Raw genomic sequence first — 27,360 nt, forward strand, 5'->3', positions numbered from 1 at the left:
CGCGGGCCGTAGTTTCGTAATCGCAATTTGTTGCCCTTTCCCCAGACTCTCCATCCCGTACAATCAGCTCACCCACGTTTGCGTTTGTCTAGCTATCAGGATCTACCTCCTATCTTAGCGAAAGATGGTATTCCCAGGTCGCTTTAGCTCAGGTTGTCTGCGGTGTCGCCAGCGAAAGGTCAAGGTGAGTAATGCTTTTGCCGTGATTGAGCGATATCTGTTCTAATCTCCTATCTCTCCGCAGTGCGACGAGGGGAAGCCGACGTGTCGACGATGCTACAACTACGGAAAGCCATGTCTTGGATATACCGACGAGTTTCATTTTAGACACTCTGCGCCAAAGGGGAGATCGCAAAGTACTTCCTCCAACACCTCGCGCGCCTCAAAGGCGCCAAGTATAGCCAACGCCAGCACTGCGAGTCCCCCGCAAGATGAGAAACCGCCCGAAAAGGAGCCCCCGAAGCCCAAAACACGGCCGTTGGAGGCGCCCATTCGACGGAGATCCGTAGCCATGGTTCGACAACCGACACAATCATACGATAACATGTCGCTATGCTATTTTGTACGTCGCTTCGTGTCGCCCGATGACGACGATGGATTTCCAGGGCATTTCAGCTTCCTACCGAGTTTGTTCGACCACTACAAGGATGGACTCGTCGAAACAGCGACATTGAGCGTTGCCCAATTGGCTGCGTACAATCATTTGGGCAACGAGGAACTTCGGACACGGTCTTTAAGAAATTATGGACGCGTGATCAAGGGATTGCAGCAGAGTATCCAATCTGATGACCAGGCGATGGACGACAAAGTCATCGCTACCATTCTGCTTTTGTGCACGTACAAGGTGAGACTCACGCGACATCAATTACTTCACATCTGACTCGATAGCAGGATTTTAGTGGTGAAGGATTAGGTGATCCGAATGAACATGCTTCAGGGCTTTTCTACCTGTTGGAGAAACGAGGACCAAGTCAGATTGGTACACGAAGAGGAGCCGAACTCTTCTTGCTTGCTCTGCTGCGACTGGTAAGTCACGCGATAAGACAATCACATGCCATGAAACTGACTCGAGTAATAGCAAATCTATTCATTCTTACATGGAGATGATTCGTACACGGACCCCGGTGCCATCGCCACCGTCATCGGCATCTTTGACCCTCTTCTTCGAGCACTGGCCATGATGGGACGGACCCTATCGCTGCGCCATCGTCTGTGCCGACTTATGCAGCCAGATCCATATCAACCACAGGGTGCCAGTCCCTCAACAGCATCGCAGAGCAGCACCGGCACAGAAGACGAGAGAATCCTGATCCAGGAATGCTTCGACATGCTCGATGCCTTTGGGTCCTGGGACATTGAAGCAGCAGAGTATTGGCAAATGACCTTTGAGGGTCGCGGTGTTCCAACGACCCTTGGTGAGATGAGCGCTGGTAGGATGCACTACGACGCTGAGACAGCCTGCATCATCATTCTCGTCCGATCAGCTCGTCTCATCTTGCTCCAGACCATGCTACTCTACCAGACTACCTTGCTACCAACGGAGGATGACGATGGGTATAGTTACAATTCATGGGCAGAAACCGTTCCCTTCCTTGAATCCGATGTCCGCAAAACCGTCGATGACATGCTCGCCGCCGTGCCATACGCCCTGGGCGATATCGACCCGAGCGGCATGCCAGCGACCATGCTCCATGACGGTGCAGCAGCCATCATCATTGTCCACTCGATTAGACTTGTCACACACTGTGTTTACACTACGCCCGAACAGACTGAAAGGGCAGCTCATATCCTTGCTAGATTGAACTCCGCTATAGGAATCAGGTCAGCTGTCGGATTTATCCCTGGTGCTGATAACTGCGGGGTACAGCCCTTTGCGACTCTCTCGCCGTCTCGTATGTTAATGTCACCGGGGCCTATGGACTGCACCGAAGACAATTTTGTTTCGCCTGGTACCACCGGCTTGCTTTCATCTTGATACCAGCATTTGTACACGATTTAGGCCTGTATTAATACGTACATGGATAGTTGTCTTTCTTTCTCAAATTGGAAACCCTTACCACAATGTCCCAAATGGTCTGATCTCGTGACTCATGTCCGACTTACTCAATCTTAAGTGACGAGCTGAAAAGCTCCATTCGGTCCAGCACCATGGCATCTCTCTCCCGGAGATGCCGCAACGCTGGGTAGATGGGTCCACCCAGAATCGTCCACCAAATCGTATTGAAACAGATGACCACCCTACTGGGGGCTCTTTGTGCCAAGTAGAGTTGATAGCCGGTCCAGATGGCCATTGCTAGACAGGTACAGTATACATCCCATCGCAAGAACGAGACGACGATCTCCCTGGATTCCATCGCAGAAACGGGCGGGTTAAGCAAAGCTAGAGTCGGAGGGTTCGTCAACGGTGTGAGGGCGAGAATGTGATGTCCGGAAACTTTGTCTGTGAGGTCCATGGAAGAAGCGAGAATTGTCCCAAATACACCCAAGTGTACTGCAACTGCCAAGGTTGTAATGAAGCGATATGCGCGATTCATAGCTTTTCTGACGGCTCTCGGGTCGATATGGGCAGTGTTGTTGGCCTTACCCCGTCGAGACCAACAGACCAAGCGGGATACTCGCTGTATGGCAGTTTGGTACAACGGAAAAGGTTGCCAAAGAGCCACAGCGATGAACTTGGCTTCCCTCGTGACATCGAAGATCAACGGCAAGCACAGTCCAATGGTTGGCACAATGTAAGATATGATTGTCGATACCGGGAGGAGGCTCAAATCGCACGGGTCGGCTAGTAGATATGCTTGCTGGGGAATCGTCGGTGAGAGAAGGAGTTGTAGAGTGAGATATATCGGAGCGATAATGGTTATGGTGACAGATTGAAAGACGATACCGAAAGTTCCGGTCCTGCATCCAAGTAAGCATTAAGGCAGCATTCGGACAGCAGATCGTTCTCTTACCAGCTCAGAATTGTTCCACGGTTGCCAAACCTCAGCCCTTCAAGAGCTATGAGATACCAAGCGCCACAGAACTGCGCGGCCAAGTACACAAAAGCCAGAAGCGCTTCAAGGTCCATGCCCTTACTCTCAGGATGCTTCTTGAGCCCTTGAGCGAAGAACTCCAACAGCAGCATCACCGGCTCGTCAACTGCCTGGTAACCCGTGAGCTCCCGAGAGATCGAATCTGACATGTCTAAAGGACATAACGAGCTTCCGTCGGGCGACTTTGCGTTTGTGATGCAGTCCCGAACAGCGTCAAAGAAGCCGTGACGATATGAAGTCCCCATACTAGCATAGCCTCCTAAGAGGGCACAGCTTAGAATGAGGCAAACGATAGACTTTGGGGCCATTGGAAGGGTTGCTTGTGAAGATCTGACGATGATGCTGCAGAGTCTGATAAATCTGCTCAACTCAACAAGAAGTCAACAAAACTCAGGTGTTTCGAAGCTCAAACATGTTGATCTTTTCAAGCTTCATATTCCCTCTCATTTCTGAACCGAAAAGAAGTCCCGTTCATGCTTCAGCTGTAAAATGTTGGGAGATCCCCATCTAGTTTCGGCCTAGGTTGCGAAATCTCCTCATGTTTCGACGATGGTGTTGAAGGGAAAACAGAACGAACTCCTCACACATGTGAAGGGAACCTGATCGACAATAACATCATTTAGAACCGTCCGCGGAGCCCATCTCCACGTGCTGCTAATCACGAACCCGTCTCTTTGGGCTATCTATGATCTTAGAAGTTATAAGCGAGCTGCTTGCTTGATCCAGTTAGGCCCTGTTGGTCGCTCGCATGCTAAACCCAATCAGGTTGCTTTTGCGACATTTGATCATCGACGGTGGATTCCTATTGCAGAGTGGCATGTGCGCTAGTCGCCAGAGGCACATGAGCGTCTTCAGTTATGGCTTCAGTGAAGATAATCATACCATGAAGATTCATTGAGCTTCGGAGAATTTCATATGGGATTTTGACCCAACCTTTAAGTTTTAGTTTTATATGCCACGCTCATATCATCAGCTTACTGTTATTAAGGTCTACTTATCCTTTAATTAGTCCGGCGGAGGCTAGGTTCTGACTTACACAAGTTTTGCAGCTTTTTTAACATGGCTGTCGTCTCTAAGCTCCTGGGCTTTCCCAACCTGACGTTAGCCGCTGTGATCGAGTCTTTCATCGCAATCAAAGTCTTTCCAGATTATTACGATTCGAAGAGTCACCTGGCTGCTGTATTCACAATCCTGCTCGTCAATTATGCGTTTGGAATCGTGTTCTGGGGGTTTCTATACCCAGTCTTCTTCAGCCCCCTGAGACACATTCCCGGTCCAAGAGTATGCTCATCGCTCTCCTCGATCTGTTCCCGAACTCAATCTAATATGAGTGTTTCAACAGGATTATCTGAGCGCCGCTCATCGATCTATTGCTGTCAAGGACAGACCATCCGGCGATCTATTCGTAGATATTGCGAACCGATATCCCGGTGAAGACCTACTTACTCTAAACTCATTCAGAACTCACATCATGGTGACGAACCCTCTGCTACTAGCTGACCTTCTCGTTCACAACTGCTACGACTTCACCAAACCGAAGAGAATCAGCGCCTTCCTACGACACATTCTCGGCGATGGTCTTATTATTGTTGAAGGCGAACCTCACAAATTTCTGCGCAAGAACTCAACGCCAGTCTTCCACTTTCGACACATCAAGGAGCTGTACCCAATGATGTGGGAGAAGAGCCAGTCGCTGGCTAGGGCGATACAGCAGGATATGACCACGTCGAGATCATCGGTTGTTGAACTCAACAGTTGGGCAAGCAAAGTAACGCTCGATATCATTGGTATTGCTGGTCTGGGTCGCAGATTCGATGCCGTTGAGAAGAAGAAGGATCCTCTTGCGGACATCTATGAAGGCTTGCTCGAGCCGAGTCGTGAGAAGCTCATCTTTTCTGGCTTGGCGTTGGCCGTTGGTCTGCCATTTGTTCGTCTCATTCCTTGGAAGATGAACGAGGTCTTCAACTATCTGACCGGAACATTAAATGAGCTTTGCTACCCCATGATCCAGGAGAAGAAGACAGCCATTCTCGAGAAGGGGGATGACCACTTCGATGTCTTGTCACTTCTCATCAAGTCGGGTAACTTTTCGGACGAGGCTTTGAAGGACCAGCTCCTGACCTTCCTTGCGGCAGGGTAAGTGATCCGCAGTCACCATAATAAGGCATGACTGATCTTGTGTAGGCATGAGACTACCTCATCTGCGATAACCTGGGCTTGTTACTTACTCACCAAGCACCCAAAATACCAAGCCAAGCTCAGAGAGGAGGTCAGAAACGGTTTGCCAGAGGATCTAGCCACCAACCCGACAGTCGACCTCGCTGGTATCCTCGAGCAGCTTCCCTACCTAAATGGCGTCATACAAGAGACACTCCGGCTCTACCCAACAGTTCCACTGACGATGCGCCAAGCCATCCGCGACACCCGCATCGGTGACCAGTTCATCCCCGAAGGCACAGATATCATGGTGTCAATCTGGTATATCAACCGATCAGAAGCCATCTGGGGCCCTGACGCGACAGATTTCAAGCCTGAACGATGGATCACAGACGACGGGAAGCCCAATCAGAACGGAGGAGCTAGCAGCAACTACAATTTCCTAACCTTCTTGCATGGACCGAGAAGTTGCATTGGACAAGGGTTTGCCAAGGCAGAGTTGCGATGCTTGCTGGCTACTATGGTCAGATCGTTTGAGTGGACATTGTCGATGGATGATAAACTTGTGATGCCAAGGGGAGTGATTACGATCAAGCCAGAGAATGGCATGTACTTAGAGTTGAAGGCTCTATGAGACGCGATCAGCGAAGACATTCACGAGACCAATGATGTCATGTATTATAGTTCTATCTTTTCTGCTTCACGACTGTGTGCCTGAGAGCATGTGATGAAGGGCATCAAGCAGTAACCACTGCTGTCACTAAGGGATGTAAGAAACCTCAGGATCTTGATCTTGACCCTAAGAGATGAGGATTCTTAGGTAATTTAGCCTCAGCTTAGGGGATTCTTTACTAAGTTTGTGATCATCTTCTGAAGTCTAAAACTTTCTCGCGCATTACAACTTCAAACACATCGTTGAGAGCCCACTGCAGGCGGCTGTAGTCATAGGCAGCCTCTCATATTGAATTGTCTGTGAATGTACGATTGAGTGACATCTCTGAGCTTGACAGGCTCTTTTCTCCAAGCGTAGCAGGCCAATCTTCTACATCTTCCGTCCATGGCAACTGCTCCTCAACGCTTACATTTAAGTAGCAAGTCGTGTCCTGGGGAACACCCCGTCTCACTCGGAACACGAGGGACAGGTTCGCTGTGAGAGATATCGTGGTGGAGATGCCTTTCAAGTCAATGACGGTAAATTCCGCGTCCGTCGTCTCATCTTGGGCATGGTCACTTCCAATCATGCACCCCACTTGGATGCCATGGGGTCTTTCTATCATTCTTATATGTATCATGAAATTTGGAAGATCGCTATCGGTTGTAAGTGGGCAAAACACGATACTCGTTTCCGGCAGAGTATTGATACGTTCATTGATACTCTCGATGACATGAGGATGAAGCCGCAACTCGCGCACTGGTGGTGTAGAGTTATCTGCAGTGTAAGCCTGTAGCTTGTAATAGCCATTACTGATAGGCAGTGAGCGGAACTGAAGTGGTGCACGGTGGTGGCTGGCTTGAGCAGAGGCGTATGCGCCGTTCGACGGCAACTCCAAGGGTACATAGGCCCTCACGAGGATGTTTTCCGGAGGATCAGCAGGTGGCCCTTTCTCTCTACTCTCAGAATCAAATTGCCTAAGAGTATAATCCATTTCGTCCGGGGCCTTTTCTTCTTCACTCTTCAGTGTCAGTCGTAAAGGCATCAAGCGGACCTTGAACCAACGACATCGGGTCCCGTTTTCGACTCTCTGATAAGCACCAGATGCCAAACGTTTGATAGGAATACCGATATAGCCATCTTTATTCCAGCAGCGTAGAACCGCAACCAAGCACATTATTTTGATTCCCTTTGCGTCGCGTCTTGCGGGCGTAATAACGAGACCATGATCTACTGCCCGCACGTTATTCGAGAAACGCAGTGTGCCGACTACATCCACCCGGTTGATATCTCCCAGTTGCTTGGGGTCAGCTGGTAGAGAGCAAAGGCGAACTACCACCGCCGAAAGACTGATATCCTGCTTGATCAAGTCGTACTGCGGCACGCGACTTCGAGAGATATCTCGAGGTGCCTTTATGTTATGAGAGTCTCTGAAACAAGCCGGTGATGGAGCTAATAACCCAAGGAATCGGAAGCCTCTCGTCGATGCTCCCTCATTGGGGGAGTAACCGCAATCTTCAAGGGGTTCTGTGGACCAAGCGAAGAGAGAGTCGTCGTTTGTTGCCTTCATGATTTCGACTTGGAGCCGATAGAAAGCTTTGGGGCCTTCTCCGTAGATTAAAGGCATGTTGACATCAAATAGACCCATGAGAGAGTAGGCTTGATCCTCTAGTCTTGTGGTCTGCCGCATTGATGCCCAGGACATGATCCCAGCGACGCTGACATGTGGCCAGCTTTGCTTCACCAATGTGGTTACATCGATCTTGGTGATATCTGAGATAGTGGCGCTTAGACTAGCCTTGGTACCAATCTCACGCCAGTCTTCAGCGAGAAAGATCACTTCGTGCGGTGCAAGGAGCTCCTGAAGAGTCCATCCGCGTGTGAACCATCGACTTTTGCGGAACCTCGAGTCTGATGATCGTGGGTTCTCGGCGGAGCCGACATCATTGAGATAGACATAGCACGCTGCAGACTTCCTATACCACTGGAACATCGAGTTAATCGCCTCTGATAGCTCTGCACTAGACGTCTTGTCTATACAACAGGTATCGATCCAGCCGTACTCAAATCCCTCGGTTTTAGCCTTTGCGCAAAAGTCTACGATCTTTCTGTAGCCTTTGGACTCTTCTGGGAGAGGGCTCAGTCCGCTCATTTGCTGCAGTGACACCTCCTCAGACGTCCATACGTGCGATAAGATCGCATATGTTGGTATTGAGCCTCCATATTCGCCTGTGAAGGACTCTAGCTCGAGAGTTTCGACATTGATAAGCCGCATGGTTGACAAATATCTTGGCACGCACCGCCGACTCCGAAGCTGGTGGGAGCTTATAACAAGGAACCTTGGAACATTTCTTTTGTGTCACTTCAATGGAGGGCAGATCAGGCCGTGATTGGCAGCTCTGATGACCGAATTGAGCATGTTAAGAGACGATGGAGAGTGGTATTTCTGCTTACTGACGCTAACTCGGGCAGTGAACTAAGGATTTAGACAGCGTATTACGCTACCGGGGCGGCATGCCTCAAGCAAAGGGACGCCAAAATAAAGTCATCATAGAGTCCCCAAAGCTTATGATAATTTATAAAATTTTCCGTCCTTTAGAATTCAGGTCTTAAGCTCTATTGTCTCCCCTAGTCTTAGTCATAGCTCCAGGCTTCAGTGCTGTCTACTGTGCAATTATCCCTGATGTCCACAAATTGTTGTCGGCGCTGTAGATCAAAGCCAAGAGTATTCGACAGGATTGAATCCCGGAAAAGGATTGTGCGAAAATTTGACACCTGATTGACCAACCATTACCTTTAACTGCTCTCTTTCACTCATTATTAGCACATTCCTCATGTCCATGCGAATGTTTTCCGAGGACCTCAGGCGTGAGTGACGTCAAATTAGCTCCCTGCTTCGGCAAAAAAGACATCTCATCAATACTGCCATAAGAGGCATAACGCGTTCGCTGCACGGCATCAACAGTCCGCTTACACTTTGACGAACACACTCTATGCATCTGACTGGACGGGAGCGTCACTGGCAGCTCCACGGCCCCATTGTACTTAATTGATTAAACGCCGTTGTCTTCTTTAGGAAGATGCTCGCTGAGCTTCTCTTGCTATTTCACCACTCTTTAGCCTCTAGCGCAGCTGACGAATTCTTGGACTGCCAGCACTTACTGTTGACTCAACAAATGACCTCGATCGGGCATGGCCTTTGAGTGAAGTTCCGTAGTTGATCTTATTCGAAATGGGTCGTTGTTTCAACTATGACGCTAGATTTCCAGTTAATATAGTGGTTTCTGTGTTCTATTGGCTCTTGCTCTACATAACCCTCATCCGTCTGGTCCGTCCGGCACATAATCATTACTTTTAGGCTACTTCAACTCATTTACGGATGAAGTTATGTTAGATGTTTCGGATCTGAGATGCCGAGTCGGAACATATATAGATATGCGGTTGACCGTCTCAATGAAGATATCCCAAGTACCAAACCATTTACCGTTCCCCTCAGTCTTTACTCATAACTGTCTATTGACACTCCAAAATCCACGATGAAATTCATCAACGCGCTTCTTGTTACAGCCTCACTCACACAGGCCCATCCAAAGCCTCACAAGTCCGATCGGGCATTGTACTTCCTCGACAGCGACCCCCAGGGCGCTTCTGTTGTCTCACTCAGCATTGCCAAAGATGGCTCGTTCGGTCAGCCACAGAGAATCTCGACCAGTGGAAAGGGTCTTATTAGCAATAACATGAATGGAACTGTCAAGATGGGTAAGTGAGAACATGTTAGTACCGAGACAGCCGCTGACAACTCGAACAGATCCCCTCTTCTCCCAAGGCTCCATTATTGTAAGCGGGAACCGCTTGTTCACCGTCAACGCTGGCTCCAACACTTTGGCCGCTTTCCATATCCCCAAGGAGAACCCAGCTCATCCGCTTCTTCTCGGCGAACCTGTCGATACCGTTGGCACAGTTCCCAACACAGTTGCGTATTCTCGCAAGCACAAGCTTGCTTGCGTCGCCAATACTGGAACCAAGCCTGGAGTTCAGTGCTTCACTGTCTCGGACTGCGATGGTTTGAAGCCCCAGGGCAACCTCAAGCCTCTTCCTGTCTTCGGCCAGACATCCCCTCCAACAGGGCCTCCGAACACTGTTTCCAACATTCTCTTCAATCCTTCCGAAACGGCTCTTTTCGTTACCATCAAGGGCAACGGTATGGAGAATGGTTTCGTTTATGCTTACAAGGTTGAGAATAGCCGCGTGAGCGAGGAAGCTATAAAGTCACAGCCCAATAACTTGCCAGTTGCTTTTGGAATGAGCTTTGTCTCCGACGGTTCTGCTGTTGTTTCCACTCCCGCTTATGGTGCAGCATTTGTGTCCATCGCCGATGATCTCACTGTGTCCACCAAGACAAATATCACAGTCCCAAAACAAATGGCCACTTGCTGGACCGCAACTTCCACTGGTTCTAGATCTGTCTATCTCCTCGATGCCGCTGTTCCAGACGTCACTGCTCTCAATACCGAGACTATGGCCATCGGACGCACTCTCTCAGGCTATGCTGCCGGTAAGGGCAATTTCGACGCCATCATCAGTGGCTCCAAGCTCTATGCTCTGCAGGCTGCTCCAGCGATTGCGGTGTTTGAGTTGAAGCATGATTCTTATGGTCCAAGAGTGATCAACCTGAGCGGACTCGGGAACCGTGCTTCTTGGACAGGAATGGCTGTTTACTGAGAGCTGTGGTTCATAAGACGCCGATGAGGATTCGACTCAGGGTATATTCAGCAGTGATGTCTGATTCATGGGAACTCTCGGCTTTTGCTTGCGACTTTTACTATTTATCGTTGCATACTCGCATCTACTTCAATTCTTCCCTTTCATCATAAGAGAGTACAGGGCCTGGTTCGGATAGCTGGATCCCTGAACCTCTGACTGATAAATCTTTCAGCTTAAAACATAGATAGAAATCCTTAATGTACCCTTCACAAAATGAATTTGTGTCTCAATGCAATTTCAGCGTTGAGTGTTTGACACGAAGAAAGCCTTCTCGTGTTTATAATAAATCTCTGCCTCTTAAGAACCTTTGCTCTGAAGCGTTACGTGAGCTAAGACAAGGAGACTTATGGCACATCCATCCTAAACAATGACAGAAGTTGGGTAAGATTAAATGGATTTTACGTAGACCTAGTCGACATTAGGGTATGCTTTTCTTGATACATTGACTCAACGTTCGACGGTTTCTAGCTCAATGTGAAGGGGTCGTAGATTGTATGATCAACAGATGCATGCGAGATCTTGAGGCTAACAGGAATTGTATCGTTGGAGTCACTGTTGCTGCATGCTCCCTTCATTGATATATGCAATCACGGCAAACTCCGACGATAATTTGTAACGCCCTCACGTTCCAGCCCAACGAGGCCAATGCTCATGTCTGATAAGCCAAACACCGCCCTAACATGTTTTACGATGCCTTGTTTCGCAACACCAAGTTTCAGCTTTCGGCTCATGCCAACGGTATTGCGTGAGCCAAGGATGTGTGTATTTCCGCGGCAATGAGTGACAGCTCAGTCGCCTAATCGTCGCGGAACCGACATCTTCGGGGATCTAACCTAGCGGCATTTGATGGTGGGTTTTGCTAAGGCAGGGGAAAGGAGACTATCCACAAGCGGGCCATAGCTGTGAGACCCTAACGTTGAGCCCCTGAGTAATTTAACGTTTTTTTGGGATAAGAATAGCAATTGCATCTGACATTGAGCCCGTGATGGCGGGCAAATGAGTCATCTTTTAGGTTTTAATGATATCAGCATTTTGCTGTAGTTATTGGTCAGTCATCACGGTATTGATGTCTAAGTTGTGGGCTTGAAGTGTTATTTATAGTTGAGATTTGTGGCTGTGAGCTTATTCCAGCAGAGAGAACCTAGCATCTGACATTGACATGGGGAATTTGGATCTAAGGTACGGAGTAATTTGCCATTGTTGACAGGATTGGGAAGTTTATCACAACCATGTCTATTCAGGTTACACTAAAAATCTAAGAATGTTTGAAGCTGGGCTGTCGTTTCTGGAGGAATGACTGGATCCCCTCCTTGAAATCATCTAGCCCAAACGTCGAATAGTACAGCGCCTTTTCATGTGTCATCCCAGCATCCAGGGTCGAATTTTCCACTGCGACAGGGGTTAATCACCAACGGACAAGGCCGGACATGTTAATTGGTCAAACTCACCAGTCAAAACCGCTTTCTTGGCCGTTTTGATAACCGGAGCCGACAGACGCGCAATCTTCTCAGCCAGCGCCGTCGCTGCTTGGACAACGTCTGGCTTGGGAAAGACCTTTGTCACAACGCCCAGTCGCTCCAACTCAGCTCCACTTGCTGGCTCGCCCGTTAACACGAACTCCATTGCCTAGATCCCACCGGGTGGTCAGTGATTGTCGCTAAGGTTTTGGGCTGGTTTGATGGTGGCATACCTTGTGTTTTCCTAGGGCACGAGCCAGGCGCTGAGTACCGCCTGCGCCGGGAATGGTACCGATCTTGACTTCTGGAAGACCAAACATGGCATCTTCAGCAGCGTAGATGATGTCGCACTGGACCATTAGCTTGGATCATGCACGGGAAATGATATTCTCGACTTACAGCGAGAGCAATCTCGAAACCACCGCCCAACTGCATCTCATTAGCCCAAACTCAGAGTGGCGATCAGTAGATCACGTACAGCGAAGCCAACAACAGCAGCAATGAGAGGCTTGGAAAACCTCGCTAGCGCATCCGTCAAGTCCTTGAGAAACTCAATTTTATGGGCTTTGGAAGTCGACAGCTCCACCAACTCGTTTAAATCCATGCCAGCTGCTCCCGAAACTCAATTAGCAGCCGCATTATTACAACAATTCTTCTCCCTCCTCTTCTCTATTCTTCCGATGGAGAAACTCTCAACGTACCGCAGAAGTGCCCTTCAGGTCCACCAGTCAAAACTACAGCGCGCACGGTATCCACTGAGTCTAGATGGTTCAGAGTGGTGACTATTTCGTTTATCGTGTTCTGTGAAAAGGCATTGCGTTTGGCTGGTCTGTTGAACTGGACGAGTGCGACGCCAGTATCGCTGTTGGTCGAGAGCATGATATCCTGGAGGTTCTCCATTGTGACGTGTCTCTGAAACGGTCGTTGTCGAGGAAATGGTCAAATCTTGATTATGATGAAAAGAAGCAATTCGCAACCGGAAGATGAGCGAGATCAATTGTTTAAGTCTGTCATCATACATGAAGGTCTCGTCAAGCGCATTGACAATCTGACCCTGGATCAATCATGCTGAACTCGTGAAGAATCTCAAGTTTCGACCTTGTGGAGTTTTTGGTCTCGTCACAGATTCCGGAACGGTCGTTTCGGCATTTGGGGCAGGTCAACTGGTGATCTGCACGTCGCCTCAACGGTTTTGTTACTCTTTTCGTTATCCCACTCTGATTACAATTCTCTTTGTAAGGTATCCCAACTTCCTAAAGAACAGAAAAGAAGCACTGACGAAAGCCGTTGAAGACCACAAAACGTGACGAGTTTCAGGGCCCCTTGCAGCTTTTCTGCTCCACTCCGAACGGTAAGCCTGCCTATTCTGCTGTAGTATTGCCCTGTCAAGCTCGCCATTTACTGCGTAAAACAGAACGATCTCCGTTTCGTTTTGGGAATCTCGTACTAAACTCTGATCGTTACGCCTCTGATGTGCAGGGACCTTGCTTCATCTGCCTTGGTCACTGCGGCGGATCAGCTTCCGTAAAGAGCAGGAATCCTAACGGAGCGTTATGCATCTGAGCCAAAAGATCTCACTAATGCAACCTTATTCGGCCGAATCCACATGCTAAAGACGCCCAGGGTTTGACGCCACCAAGAGTCGAGCTGCCGTATACACTTGATTGTCGTAGACGTTCTTGTTCCGAAACCAGAAGCGGAAATTTAGTCAATATCCTGTGCTGTTAAGATTCTCCGTCATTTCCAATTGCACTTTTCTCTGCAGGTTACAAATACTTAAGGAGATCGCCATGACGCAGCCTTGACGGCATGCTTGGTTCCGTGGTCAGACGTTCTATGCCCAAAGCGTCCCATAATGTCTTCTTCCTATTCTTTCAGCTCCCTTGAGAGCCTCTCCCTGGCGGATAGAGTGTTATTCAACCGATTCAGCAAGGGACCTGAGTGTCCTATTCCGTATAATGTTGCTCATCACGCTTTTGAGGCAGTTGCGCTGGCGCACCCTGACCTCGTTGCCGTTCGACATTATGACGGGAGCACTATCACATACCGAGAGCTCAACCGAAGGGCAAATATGTTGGCGAACGAGCTGATACATACATTTGGCTTGAGGGTTGGCGATCGTGTTGTGTTGGTGTACTCGCGTTGCATTGAGATGGTTGTCTTCATCCTCGCCGTCCTCAAAGCCGGTGGACAGTACGTGCCATTGGATGGTGGCATCGTCACCGACGACACATTAGGCTTTGACATTGCCGATTCTGACGCACCCGTTGTTCTCTGTCTTCCCAAATTCTTTGACAAAGTTATTCGCAGCATTCCAGATGATCGACGAAACATTGTCAATGTTCTCGATTTGGACAGCCGCTCGGATCTCTGGCGAAGAGGCAACCCTTCACACCCGATGGTGGAGGTTGGTCCAGATGATGGTGCATATGTCATCTACACTTCAGGTACGACAGGCCGACCTAAGGGTGTGGACGTGAGACATCGAGGTGTTACCAATACCCTTTTGGCAGAACCATCCAAGTTGGGCATTAGACCTGGCAGGAACGTGGCACAGCAGCTGAATGTTGCATTCGATATGTGTAAGTGAGATCTGACTGGGACCAATCGACTTGACTAACCATTCTTGTCAACAGGTGCCTGGGAGATCTTGGGTACAATGATGAACGGCGGTACTCTTCACATCAGAGGCAGCGGTCTCGAGCCCTGGACCGAGTGTCTCCAGCGATGCGACACCATCATCGCTACACCATCGGTCGTTCAAAAATACATGCCACGAATCGAAGACTTCCCCAACGTCGATACAATCGCCGTCGGTGGCGAGCCTTGCCCTTTGGCGCTCGCCGAGAAATGGGCTCCCCATGTCAACTTCTGGAACGTGTGCGGACCGACCGAGATCAGCATGCTCAACACAGCGCATCTTCACCAACCAGGCATTCCTCTGTCAATTGGGAAGCCTAACCCCAACACGAATGTCTACATCTTGGATGATAATGAGAACCCTGTTCCAATTGGGCAGCCTGGTGTTATGTGGGCTGGAGGCCCAGGTGTCTCTCGAGGCTACATCAATCTACCCGAGCTAACAGCGACTCGATACAAGCTGGACAAGTTCACCAACGATGGGTAAGTTCTTGATAACAACAAGACAACTGAGTAACACTAACATAAATAGCAACATGATGTTCAACACCGGCGATTTGGCCCAATGGCTCGAAGACGGTAGCCTCCTCCCCCTCGGCCGAAAAGACGACCAAGTCAAGATCCAAGGCTTCCGCGTCGAGCTCGACGGCGTATCCCGCTCCATCGAATCCAACCCCGGCGTCATAAAAGGCTGCGCCCTAAAGATCGACAACGCTCTGTGGGGCTTCTACTCATCCCACGTCCCAATCGCTGAAACGGAGCTGAAACAAACCGTTGGGAAGACCCAGCCCTTCTACGCTGTCCCCACAATCTGGAAACATCTTCCCGTTCTGGAACTCACGCCGAATGGAAAGATTGACAAGAGAGCGTTGTACAAGATCGCTGAAGGTAGTGATAATGTGCAGCAGGCGGTTGTGAAAGTTAGACCGGAGACAGTATGGCCGTCGCATGAGCGCTTGCTGTCGATTGGCAGTTCCAGTGATGGAACGCTCTTCGAGGGTGAGAAGAATGGTATCATGAGGGATCTGGAGAAGGACCCCAAGGGCGTTATTGAGGACCATGAAGAGGTCGAGACTGAAGAGTATGCACTTCCTGATAAGAACGGCTTCCATGGATGGCGCTGGCTCCGTCATACTGCATTCTCAGCATATCGCAAGCTCTTCGGCCTCATCTTCCTGTCCAATCTCACTGTCCTCATTTTCCTTCTCTGGGAGAGCCGCAACAACAACTTCTTCCCATCTCCTTCCAAGGTTGCGACAGCTGTTGCATCAAATCTTCTCTGCGCCGTCCTCGTACGTCAAGACTACGTCGTCAATGCGATATTCTTTGTCTGTTCCCGAGTCCCCACGTCATTCCCTCTGTCTATCCGAAGGCACTTTGCCCGTGTCTATCACAACGGCGGTGTCCACTCTGGCTGCGCTGTCTCTGCTACTGCATGGTGGTTCATGTACACCATCTCGACCAGCCGGGACTTCCTACTCGAGACATATCAGCCTCCCATCAAGTGCGTTGTTCTCGCCTTGACTTATGTCATTCTTCTTCTGCTCTGTTTCATCCTTGCCATGGCGTACCCCAGTGTCCGGATGAAGATGCACGATCAGTTTGAGTGGGCACATCGTTTTGTCGGCTGGTTTTCTGTTGCTCTTGTTTGGGCTCATGTCATTACATCAACAGCAGCAACGGCAACTGAGCCCTTGGGGGACGCATTGGCCAAGAACCCAACAATCTACCTCCTGTCGCTCATCACTCTTAGCATCGCCCTGCCTTGGGCCAGACTCCGTCGTGTCAATGTCAGGCCCGAACCTCTCTCCAACCATGCCGTGCGCCTTCACTTCGACTTTTGCACACCTGGTCCTTGTACTTCCCGAGGCGTTCGCATCACTGATCGGCCCATGATTGAGTGGCATGCTTTCGCAGCCATTCCTGAACCTAGCGGTAAAGGCTTCTCAATCATTGTATCAAAAGCAGGTGACTGGACCAAGCGGATCATCGAGAAGCCTCCGACATCCATCTGGACTCGAGGTACCCCAGCATCTGGTGTTCTTGCTGTCGCTCCGCTGTTCAAGAAGGTCGTTCTGGTGGCAACAGGATCAGGCATCGGACCCTGTATGCCTGTCATCATGGAGAGGCGCGTTCCGTGCCACGTAGTCTGGTCTACCAAGAACCCTCTCTCAACGTATGGACAAGAGATTCTCGATACTATTCTTGCCATGGACTCTGAGGCCATCATCTGGGATACAGATAAGAAGGGTCGACCAGATATGGTCAAGTTGGCATATCAAGCCTACAAGGAGAGTGGCGCCGAATGTGTGTGCATTATTTCCAACAGGTCGACGACGGCCAAAGTGGTTTATCAGCTGGAGAGTCGCGGTATTCCGGCGTACGGTCCAATTTTGGATTCTTAAAAATTTGGTGGGCGGGACTTGTAAGCGTTCTTTGCGTGTGAGCCAGCACCAGGTTTTGCTTTCAAGCAAGTTCTTCTTTTGTCTATATAGGTGTAAGTAATGAAGTTAATTAAATATTGAGACCATGAAAGTCTCTTGTGTGAACGTGTTCGCTCCATATTACGACATTGAATGGTTACCGGAGACCACGGGCTATCAGACAGCCTGGACGGGGGACCGCAAGTACGGATAGATGCCGTGCTGCAGTAAAAGAAACAATGAGATAAGATAGCTCAAATATCAAATGTTCAGAGCTTGCTCATGCGACTCGCAGACATCGTCAAGAATCGGCTTATCGTTCTTCATTCGTACCGTGGGCAGCTACCAATAAAGTTATTAATTACCTAAGTTATGATAAAAGCATATTATTATATTTTTAATTTGGAGGCTTATCTGTGTTCAGGGTATACATATCCCAATTGCCTTTTGAAAAATAAAGTCAATTGGGGCTTTTTCTTTTTAGATATTGGCTGGATTTGTTTCGTTGAGCCGTCATAAGCTTTAAGTACCAATCTTTCAATTTCATATCAAGAGTCATTTCGCACCGAGTTCCCCAAAGAAAGGCTATACCGCATATTGTACCGGCCGATAAGACCTCCCAAAAACAGACAAAACAAATCAGCAGGATGCGTGGCCCGATCTCGATTCTCCCTGCATTTTCATGACCGTCCGAGGGTATCGGCCCCGTCACCGCCGGCCCCAACAGATCGGCGACCAACGTCTCACAGCGGCCCCGCCGACTTTTACCGTCTCGCTCCACGGCTGTCGGCCTCATCCATGATATCTATAAATCCTTCCCAACGGCCCACAAAATAAACATGATTTTCCCCCAAAATAACCTTACTTTCTTACTGAGGCAATCATGAAGAAGACGATCGATTATTACGAAGCTGAACCGACGGTGAAGGAAGCGCTAGGGGAGTGCGTTCCTAGCCGACAAGATTCACTTCGCTTTGCCAAGTCTTTGTTTCCTTGTTTGAATTGGCTGCCCAGATACAACTGGCGGTGGCTATTGGGTGACAGTATCGCTGGCTTGACCGTTGGGCTGGTTGTTATTCCTCAAGCCATGGCGTACGCCCTTCTTGCCACACTACCGCCAGATTTTGGGTTGTACACTTCTTTTGCTGGCGCGGCAACGTACTGGTTATTCGGAACATCGAAGGACATTGTCATTGGAGTACGTCAATCACCCAGCGTCTTTACATCTTGGCTAACATTCGGATTGTAGACCACTGCTGTCGGTTCTCTCCTCGTCGGAGAAGTCATCTCACATGTCCACGAATCACGACCAGATACATATACAAGCGCCGAGATCGCCGGAACGTTATCATTCATGACTGGCATTATTCTCTTTGCACTGGGTCTATTTCGTCTTGGATGGCTCGTCGAAGTTATTCCCTACATCCCAGTATCAGCCTTCATTACAGCAGCTAGCATCTCCATCATGTGTACTCAGCTCCCTGTCTTGCTGGGCATCCATGGCGTCAATACACGCGAGGAGCCTTATAAAGTGTTCATATCGACAATGAAGAACTTGGGTGGCACCAAGCTGGACGCTGCTATCGGTATCACTTGTCTTGTCCTACTCGAGCTGGCCAAGTTTGTCTTTGCCAAGTTGGAGGCTCGTCAGCCTGCGCGAAAGAAGATGTGGTCGATCATGTCTTCCCTGCGCCTCACCTTTGCCATGCTACTATATACACTCGTGAGCTTCCTGGTCAATCGCAACTTGAAGGAAGATGAGAGCAAGTTCCGAATTGTGGGACACATCAACCAAGGTAGGTCAATCTCTCAACATCGCCTGCTTCAACCGCTGACCCATCACAGGCTTTGTCCACGCTGGCCTTCCGGATCTAAAACCTGATCTCATTGGCGTTGTTCTCCCTCAAAGCCCCATCATCATCATCATCCTCATCGTCGAGCATATCGCCATCGCCAAAAGCTTTGGCAAGAAGCATGGATACGAGGTTGCCCCATCGCAAGAGATCATGGCTCAAGGTACAGCAAATATCATTGGGCCATTTCTGGGTGGTTACTCATGCACGGGGTCATTTGGCGCCTCGGCTGTTCTGTCGAAGGCTGGTGTCAAGACACCCATGGCCGGTCTTTTCAGCGCTTTCATGCTACTTCTTGCGCTCTACGCTCTTACGGGAGTGTTTTACTTCATTCCACGAGCTGCTTTGGCTGGCCTGATTATCCATGCTGTCTCAAATCTCGTTGCTTCTCCGTCTACAGTAATGAAGTATTGGCGACTGTCACCTTTCGAGTTCTTCATCTGGGTGGCCGGTGTTGTTATTGCAATTTTCACGGGACTCGAAACGGGTATCTATGTCACCACTGGTCTCTCATTCCTGCTTCTACTCGTTCGCATTGCTCGCACCAGCGGCGAGTTTCTTGGTCGGGTCACTGTTCAGCAGATTGATCCAAGCGAAGACGAGCAGCCTTTTTCTGCAATTACGCGCGAGAAGGCACCATCGCGTGACATTTACTTGAGTCTCTCCCGAAAAGACGCTTCAAACAAAGACATCCCAGTCGAAAGTCCCCACCCAGGCATCTTGATCTACCATTTCCCCGAAGGCCTCAATTATCTCAACCAAGCAATGCACTTCAAGACTTTGACAGATTACGTGTACACTCACACAAAACGAGCGACCGAGGAGCCGGAGTGCGACAAGTCGGAGGCTCTGTGGTGTGACAAACCTGTCGTGTACAAAGGAGACACAGAGCTTCCTGTGCTACGAGCAATCGTGATTGACTGTTCAACAATTCATAATATTGACATCACCAGTGTACAAGGACTGGTCGACGTGAGAAATGCACTTGATCGATGGGCGAGCCCATATTCAATTCAGTGGCATTTTGGTGGACTGCGAAATCGATGGGCAAGAAGAGCGTTGACAGCTGTTGGCTTCGGCCAAAGTGCGACAGAAAATGGACATTCAATTGGAAGCTGGACTTCAATTCTGCCATTGGCCAGATCATTTGACGAGACGCACGAAAATAGAAGACGACAGAGCAGCACAGACGACGAAAGTATAATCGGCACACAAACAAGCACAGAAACCGAATCGTCATCATCTGTTACACCAGCAGAAAAACAAGGCCTCAGACCAGTTTTCCCGACCGACAGGCCCTTCTTCCACGCCGATCTTGACGAGGCGGTGACGGCGGCGTTGGCCAATGCAAGGAGAAGCGAGTGCCGTCCAGGAACCGAGACGGGAACAGAAAATGACTGATTGTTTCCGACTTCCGGGCCCCACTCCGTCCGTTCTTCCCCGAGCCGTTCCGGAGAAATCAGTGGATATCGACGTCTTCTAAAACTCTAAATTTTTAATGGGATCGGGGACTAGATTTAATGATCATTTGGTTTACTAGCGAGTTTGAACTGCACTAGAGCGGAAATGAAGCGTGATTTTAGACAGCGATAGAGCGGGTTAATAGAGCAAAGATTTTCAGCAGCCTCTGCCGTGTGTCTTGAACTTTATCATCCAAAAACAACATCAAAGAGTTACATACATAGATCTTTTGAACAATCATGGCAACAAGTTTGTTAACAGGTGCCATCTTCGGCACAGGCCTCACTCTCTCAGGCGTGGCAAACCCGCAGGTCATAAAGAATCAATTCCGCCTCTCCGACTTTCACATGCTGGCCACGTTCCTCACCGCATCCGCGACCAGCGCCACAATCTTCACCCTCTACAACTCCAAAACCACAAAGATCCCAGCCCGGTCAGCAAGTTCGCACGGATGGCTGGGCCCATACGATGGCAACATCATTGGTGGTGCCATGCTGGGTCTGGGGATAAGCTTAACGGGTGCTTGTCCCGGGACGGTCCTCGTGCAGGCCACGGCGGGTATTGGCGCCAGTCGGCTGCTCGCATGCACGTCGCTCCTTGCGGGCGTTATCTGGGTGCGGTGTAAGCCGTGGGTGGTCAAGCCGCCGACGAGCCGTGCCCAGAATACATCGGTTATGGATGTTACTGGTTTGTCTGCAGGCAAGGTTCTCGTCGGGTATGAGATAACGATGCTTGCGATACTTGCCGGTATCTTATACATTGCCCCGAGAAGTGTTACCATGCTGCATCCGGTTGTCGGCGGCCTCCTCATCGGCTTCGGGCAGTTATCATCTGTTATCTTGACCGAGAAGCCCGTTGGGGTCAGTGGTGCCTATGAGGAGTTTGGAAAGTTCTTCTGGGATATTGTCAGTGGCAAGGATATTAAATCAATCCCGCAGAACATTCTCTTTGCATGTGGATTAATGATGGGTTCTTGGGCGGCGTTGTCAAAATTTCCGGCCATCCGGGAGGTCATGGCTCAAAGCGAACAGGCATCACTGCCAATGGTTCTGGCTGGCGGAGCTTTTCTGACTTTTGGCGCTCGCATCGCCGGTGGATGCACGAGTGGCCACGGTATCAGTGGCATGGCCACGATGGGGTTGAGCTCCTTTGTCACAATCGTCTCGATGTTTGGTGCTGGGTTGGTGGCTGGACTCTCCTTTGCTTAGATATTGCGGTTGAAAAGAGTGCAACTGATTGCTTACTGTACTATGAGTTTATGCATTATACTTGGAATAGAATCAGAAGAATCGTAGACCTAATATATTAGCCTTGATCCAATATATCTCAAGGGCTGACATGCTGGAACTGTCAGACCCCGAAGTTTTGATAGGTGATCGCCGACAAGCTATGCTCTGGGAACAATTTGACATAATGATACTATTCAACGAATGGGAGCCTGGACTCTCTACATGTGATTATTTTCAATGCCAAGTGCTATCTACACCGACAAACATGGAGTAGAGATCAAATGGGAGATACTGAAAGTAATTTTCGATCTGTTTTGGCTGGCTAAACTATCATTCTGAATACCTTTTCTTCAGCACCAAATGGAAAGGACCGTTTCCACGTTACTATACAATATGCGTTCCCTAGACAGGGCATTGTGTCACAAGACTTCTCTACCACGACGAACCCGTCACTGGTAAATGAATCGTCTTGAGTCCTGCCGGGTTCGGTGCCGGCAGTCGTCCACCTCTAATGTTGACCTGCAACGAAGGATGAATCAATCGAGGCGCAGCAAGGGACTCATCACGTTTCTTGCGCATCTCAATGAACTCATGCTCACGCGTTCCATCCTTGAGATGCTTGTTGTTCTCTCTGTGTTCCTTCACCGTAGCAAAGGGAACCGGGGCTTCTCGGTCAGCCGGTGGATAGTCATGCCCTACCCAGATCTTTGTATCCTCTGGGAGTGCGAGAAGCTTGCGACCAGAGTTGAAGATGGCCTCAGCACTGCCACCAGGAAAGTCTGCGCGGGCGGAGCCGATGTCAACATGAAAGATGGAATCACCAACAAACACGTTTTCTAGGGAGCAAGTTAGTAATTAAGGTAGAGGCGTATCAGTTTGAAGGAGACTTACTGCCAATATGGTATCCCATGTGATCTGGCGTATGGCCAGGGAGATGAACAGCGCGGGCAGACAAAGTGCCAATGATGAACTCATCGTTATCTTCCCATAGCTTATCAAACACGGCATCATACTCTCTTGGATCGATGCCATATCGTTCTCCGAATAAGCTCTGAACCTGGCGGATAAGCTTTCCAATGCCGATGAGTGGCTTGGAACCTTGACTTCTGGCAAGGGCTGACTGGAGATATGATGCAGCAGTCAGATGGTCCGCATGAGCATGCGTCTCTAGAATCATCTCAATCTTCAAGCCATTGTCTTTGACAGTCTTGAGGATGGCATCAGCCGATCCCGTCGACACGGCTGCTTTGACGGGATCATAGTCCAGAACTGGGTCGATGATGACGGCACTCTTGGTGTTGGGGTCCGAGACAATGTACTGCCAGGTGCCAGTGACAGGCTCGAATAGGGAGTGGACAGTTGGTTCTGCCATTATGGTAGTAGTGGTCGCAAATCTAGCGCCGCCGATGATGTGATTTTGGGTTGGATGTCGTGAGTGTAAAAGACAAGGTTGTCTCGATGCTAGACTCTTTTGGCAACTGGCTCGGCTTCTTCTTTGAACAGAATTATCCGAGGTCGTGTGATAAGTGCGTGTTCTGGAAGATTGTGACACAGCTAGCGATGTAAAAGCTTTCGTTGGTACGGTTTCAAGGGCAACTGCACTTCTGCGAATAGTGGATGTAAGCGATGCCATTGTCGTAAGTGTGATACAGGGAATAATTATACAAGGCCTACGATAGTATTGCGAAAGGCTTGCTGAGAAATGCTAATAATCTAGTGCCCGACGCGAATGATCTGGAAACTTTGATCTGATATAATTGTCCCGTCCCGGGGACTTGTTTGGCTTCCGCTTTTGATCCCCGAAAGGTGGATCCCAGCCCGCCCGACTCGGCGATTGAACTGAGTCGTGTATTGACTGTTGAGCATGTCGTCGCGGCAAATCGATAGCGATAGCCTATAACGGCGTTTTGGATATTTCTAATATCGTATGATTGATTTGAATGGAAATCATGAGAGCTATCAGTCATAAATGTACTGTAATTAATGCTGTCGGGCGATCGGCGGTTGACGGTCGGCCCCACTTGAAGGAGCGGCAAGCGTACGGCAACCAGAGGATCAGAACAGCAGTAGAAATCCAGGGCAGATAGTTCAAGTTACTTCATGGTCGGGGATACATGAGAGGTCATTCAGTCATCTTGAGAGGATGGAAGAGAATTACGAATGCTGAATGATCAAAGTTTCGTGAAGGGAGCAAGTGGCAAAGACACCTAATGGTGGAGATGAACAAATGAACCACCGCGATATCTGCTTATGTCTTGATATACCATCTTCTTTTACTACATAATGCCCAGCACAATATCCATAGGTAGGGCTCTAGGTTTACCCTTGGATATTTCGTAGCGACTGTCTCTTCCATTACGCCAAATGAACGAGACCAGTTCGTGAGTTGCGAGCCATGAAACGAATGTGTATGCTAGGCAACATTAAGGGATACCATTGGTGCAAGTAAATTTAGGAGCCAGTAAAAGTACTCCTTAGCAGACGTTAGCAGATTACTTTACCCAGAAGCGATGTCTTTAGTTATTGGCCCGAATCTTATCTTATCGACTCCAAGATAAGAATATCCGGCACCCAGAGTTTACGAACAGATCAAGGCAAGTTACTCTAGGAATAATCATTGGTATCATTAAATTCTCTTCGCTTTAACTGAATGACCTATGCTAAAGGCCGATACTCGGTCGAGCCCTGGGGATGCCTGTCGCCGACAAAAATTGTTTCCGAGACGCTATTCCTGCCGATCTGGTTATATCGGTGTTGTCGACAGCTGACGATGCCGTGGAAAATAAGGCAAATGCACGAGAAAAGACTATGAATGGTCAGCATGGCGAACTTGATCCCGGATCACCCTTGAACTTACAATGCCAAGCCACCTAGACCGACGCAAGTCGCAAAGACGCATCCGTAAAAACTCGTCACGTTCTTGAGGTTGCCGGGGCACTTGTTGGTTCCGCAGTAATCAGTGCCGTGGGTCCATAACACCGCTGTTTGTGCCGCAAGAACAGCAAATGATATGAGCCAGAATATAGTGAGAATGGTGTCAAGAATCGCGGCGACCAAGTAATTAAAGAGGCGGTTGGAGAACATGTGAGCAAAGGCCATCCATGTAGAGACCAGAAGTGATGCAGAACTCTGTAACCAAGGTCAGCAAATCGTTTGCATCAATGATCGCACATGTCTTTACGTACGGTTACGATCAACAAGCAGTTCCCCGGAATAAACACAGCGTGTATTGTGAAAGACATGACACTGATGGTGATGATGTCCAGTACAGCTTGGAAAATGCGTAGAACTGTGAATCCAGTGGGGTATTGCGAGAGATCAGGGCGATAGGAAGCCATTTCGGTCGGTATATGATATCACTACGATATTCTTGAACTATTGTTTCATAGTAACAACGAAAATTAATAGAGGAAAAGGTTTTCTATCGGAATTGCGGAAGCAGACATGTCCATAATAAAGGAGATTTCCCGAGGCTGGGACATATAAACATCGTTCCGCTTGTTTGGGCCCAAGCCTCAGTTAGTGGCTCAAGTGCTTGAATCCTGTCAGATTTCATCCTGGATTGAGCTGGTTTCTCCGAGCGTCAGCCTCAGAGTCGTGGAGTCGATGACAAAAGCCAGGCCGACCCATAGAGTGGTGGACCATGTAAAATTGGTTTGCAATCTATCGATCCATCAATGTTAAGAAAAAAATAGGAAAAGCTTAACACGAGGAATACGAAAGTTCTTGGAAATAAAGGTAAAGTGAGAAAAAACTGTCATGATTTTTTTTCGAGACTGTCTGTCGTTCTTTTCTGATCCGCGATGCTGATGAGCCCACGACACCGCTTGTAAGAATAGGAGCCTCATCCCTGCGTTAACGGTATGGCGCAGCACTGAGCCAGCCGCAAGATTTATTAGCCGCCGAAACGAGATTTTCTCCGGGAAATAAGATCCACTATCTAGGATATCAGCATCATAAGGCTGTTTTGTTTCAAAGTGATGTCACTGCCACATGCTTTTCTGGACTGTTGTGGATCGCCTAGATAGGACCTAGCCTCCTCGACAGCAGAATTGACATAAAACACAGGCCATTAACATCACGGGACATATATCAAGATACTCTAGAAGTTACGGGGTTCTATACCTCATCGGGAGGTAAGCTGATATTACACCTGCAATCTCGAGAAGAACCCAACGACTGCTGCACAATTTGGCAGAGCCTTTCAAGACGCGTGGGCTCATATCCACAGAGACCCGTCTCAATTCATTTGGCCATCTAAAAGAGGAAACCCGGATCCTAGTCGTGTAATTACTATCTTGTAATCATTGTAAATGACATGTATTTGCAGCAATATCTCATGCAGTAGATGTTTCCATTGTCGGACACATGAGTTGAAACCCATCTCTTATTGAACAATGGCAGGGTGGTCCATGTAGCATGCAGCACACTGCTCAGTCCTCCAGACATAAATCAAGTTCTTGCAGCCAGGGCATTCCGCACATTGGCATATCTCGCTGTGAGGGCACTGACTTGGCTGGACACCAACGTTGGCTAAGATTGGAGAGGGCATTTCGGCTGCACCATCCTGAGGAGACGATGGGATTGAAGAGGCGATCGTGGAAGTCGTCAAAGGATCCATGTTGGATGTGGTTGAATCCTGTGGAATTATTGGTAAAAGTGAAAGGTTTGTTGTCTTGAGTAAGGTGGCACTGGAGCCTAGACTTTGCGGTAATGGAAGTGTGAAAATCCTTTGTTCGTCGAAATGGTGCCTCGCTTTTATACACAAAGAGAAAGACGATTCACAGTGGGCAACGGAATGGCATTCAAGATGTTACGAAGGACTCGGTTTTAGTGCTTCAGCTACACTTCAGTAGTAAAGTTTCGATGCTAGGTATAAGTTACTGTCGCCTGTGTATGTACGTGGTGCTCTCAGCGATATCCACGGAATCACAGTCTACCCAAGCTGTGAAAGTATGACATGCGTATCATAATAACCATAACTAGTTTATTTCTAATCCTCCTTGAATCCTTGGAGGAGATTTCAGGAGTGTCTGAGCGCCAAGAGTCGCACAGCAGAATGCATGCATCGAGCGAACGACGTCAAATGTGAAGACAATAGAATCTCATGTATGACGCATGATACTTAGCCTGAGTTCGTGCTAAATGGGATTGCATCATCGCAAAGATCATAGAATTCATCTTGTAAGTCAGTCACTGTTCAGGGGTGTTCGTCTGATTAAGCAGTTCAAAGAACCATCATTCAATGCGCAGGCCGTATTGTTCACGGTGTAGACAACTGCAAAAACAAAGCAAGGTAGATCCTGAAATCAGTTCAAAGTCTGAATTGAAGACAGAACATGTCTTATTGTGCGCAGAAGACAATGAATTTGGTCAACAGCAGCCACTGTGTCGGTGAAGGATTGGCCAAGCGTCACCGTGAACAAGTAATTCGAACGATCTCGACAAATGAGCCTTGTTTGTTAGAATAGAAGTGTTTGGATCTTTTTCAGAGTTTATAAATGCCATGCATCTGCCCTGCAACATGGGAAGAATCACTACTCGCATCATTGCAACTTCCACTACAAATTCACAACAAAACATCAGCAGCATCACAGCTACGATCATCTTCTCACACAAACGCAGCAACCACTAAAAAGCTACCTTCAGAATGTATCCTTCCGTTGTTTTCACCGCTGAGTCTTCGGCTCCC

The 27,360-nt window shown here is 48.8% G+C and overlaps 11 protein-coding genes across 11 annotated transcripts; 6 read left to right on the forward strand and 5 right to left on the reverse strand.

The window, feature by feature from the left end:
* Positions 1-511: 511 nt before the first annotated feature.
* J7337_007458 (uncharacterized protein) lies at positions 512-1,975 on the forward strand (the record flags this gene model as incomplete). The annotated part of the gene is made up of 3 exons (XM_044825110.1): positions 512-844; positions 892-1,026; positions 1,079-1,975. The coding sequence occupies 3 exons, from the start codon at positions 512-514 to the stop codon at positions 1,973-1,975; spliced, it is 1,365 nt and encodes a 454-aa protein (XP_044680767.1).
* A 263-nt stretch (positions 1,976-2,238) lies between these two features.
* On the reverse strand, positions 2,239-3,181 carry J7337_007459 (uncharacterized protein; the record flags this gene model as incomplete). The annotated part of the gene is made up of 2 exons (XM_044825111.1): positions 2,239-2,293; positions 2,952-3,181. 2 exons carry the CDS (start codon positions 3,179-3,181, stop codon positions 2,239-2,241), a joined length of 285 nt encoding a protein of 94 aa, XP_044680768.1.
* Positions 3,182-4,091: 910 nt separating this feature from the next.
* On the forward strand, positions 4,092-5,823 carry J7337_007460 (uncharacterized protein; the record flags this gene model as incomplete). The annotated part of the gene is made up of 3 exons (XM_044825112.1): positions 4,092-4,313; positions 4,375-5,168; positions 5,217-5,823. 3 exons carry the CDS (start codon positions 4,092-4,094, stop codon positions 5,821-5,823), a joined length of 1,623 nt encoding a protein of 540 aa, XP_044680769.1.
* A 603-nt stretch (positions 5,824-6,426) lies between these two features.
* On the reverse strand, positions 6,427-8,116 carry J7337_007461 (uncharacterized protein; the record flags this gene model as incomplete). The annotated part of the gene is made up of 2 exons (XM_044825113.1): positions 6,427-6,459; positions 6,524-8,116. The coding sequence occupies 2 exons, from the start codon at positions 8,114-8,116 to the stop codon at positions 6,427-6,429; spliced, it is 1,626 nt and encodes a 541-aa protein (XP_044680770.1).
* A 1,261-nt stretch (positions 8,117-9,377) lies between these two features.
* J7337_007462 (uncharacterized protein) lies at positions 9,378-10,563 on the forward strand (the record flags this gene model as incomplete). Its single annotated transcript, XM_044825114.1, has 2 exons — positions 9,378-9,600; positions 9,650-10,563. The coding sequence occupies 2 exons, from the start codon at positions 9,378-9,380 to the stop codon at positions 10,561-10,563; spliced, it is 1,137 nt and encodes a 378-aa protein (XP_044680771.1).
* Positions 10,564-12,006: 1,443 nt separating this feature from the next.
* J7337_007463 (uncharacterized protein) lies at positions 12,007-12,962 on the reverse strand (the record flags this gene model as incomplete). Its single annotated transcript, XM_044825115.1, has 5 exons — positions 12,007-12,231; positions 12,296-12,412; positions 12,462-12,491; positions 12,541-12,671; positions 12,764-12,962. 5 exons carry the CDS (start codon positions 12,960-12,962, stop codon positions 12,007-12,009), a joined length of 702 nt encoding a protein of 233 aa, XP_044680772.1.
* A 955-nt stretch (positions 12,963-13,917) lies between these two features.
* On the forward strand, positions 13,918-17,107 carry J7337_007464 (uncharacterized protein; the record flags this gene model as incomplete). The annotated part of the gene is made up of 3 exons (XM_044825116.1): positions 13,918-14,644; positions 14,699-15,185; positions 15,235-17,107. 3 exons carry the CDS (start codon positions 13,918-13,920, stop codon positions 17,105-17,107), a joined length of 3,087 nt encoding a protein of 1,028 aa, XP_044680773.1.
* Positions 17,108-18,212: 1,105 nt separating this feature from the next.
* Positions 18,213-20,379, forward strand: J7337_007465 (uncharacterized protein; the record flags this gene model as incomplete). The annotated part of the gene is made up of 3 exons (XM_044825117.1): positions 18,213-18,323; positions 18,375-18,921; positions 18,971-20,379. The coding sequence occupies 3 exons, from the start codon at positions 18,213-18,215 to the stop codon at positions 20,377-20,379; spliced, it is 2,067 nt and encodes a 688-aa protein (XP_044680774.1).
* Positions 20,380-20,678: 299 nt separating this feature from the next.
* Positions 20,679-21,647, forward strand: J7337_007466 (uncharacterized protein; the record flags this gene model as incomplete). Its single annotated transcript, XM_044825118.1, is given in 2 exon segments — positions 20,679-20,688; positions 20,701-21,647. 2 exon segments carry the CDS (start codon positions 20,679-20,681, stop codon positions 21,645-21,647), a joined length of 957 nt encoding a protein of 318 aa, XP_044680775.1.
* A 453-nt stretch (positions 21,648-22,100) lies between these two features.
* Positions 22,101-23,040, reverse strand: J7337_007467 (uncharacterized protein; the record flags this gene model as incomplete). Its single annotated transcript, XM_044825119.1, has 2 exons — positions 22,101-22,504; positions 22,560-23,040. 2 exons carry the CDS (start codon positions 23,038-23,040, stop codon positions 22,101-22,103), a joined length of 885 nt encoding a protein of 294 aa, XP_044680776.1.
* Positions 23,041-24,521: 1,481 nt separating this feature from the next.
* Positions 24,522-25,006, reverse strand: J7337_007468 (uncharacterized protein; the record flags this gene model as incomplete). Its single annotated transcript, XM_044825120.1, has 2 exons — positions 24,522-24,797; positions 24,854-25,006. 2 exons carry the CDS (start codon positions 25,004-25,006, stop codon positions 24,522-24,524), a joined length of 429 nt encoding a protein of 142 aa, XP_044680777.1.
* Between the last annotated feature and the right edge of the window lie 2,354 nt (positions 25,007-27,360).

Source organism: Fusarium musae, chromosome 5 (assembly GCF_019915245.1).
Source record: "Fusarium musae strain F31 chromosome 5, whole genome shotgun sequence".
In the NCBI taxonomy this organism is placed as follows: Eukaryota; Fungi; Ascomycota; class Sordariomycetes; order Hypocreales; family Nectriaceae; genus Fusarium; species Fusarium musae.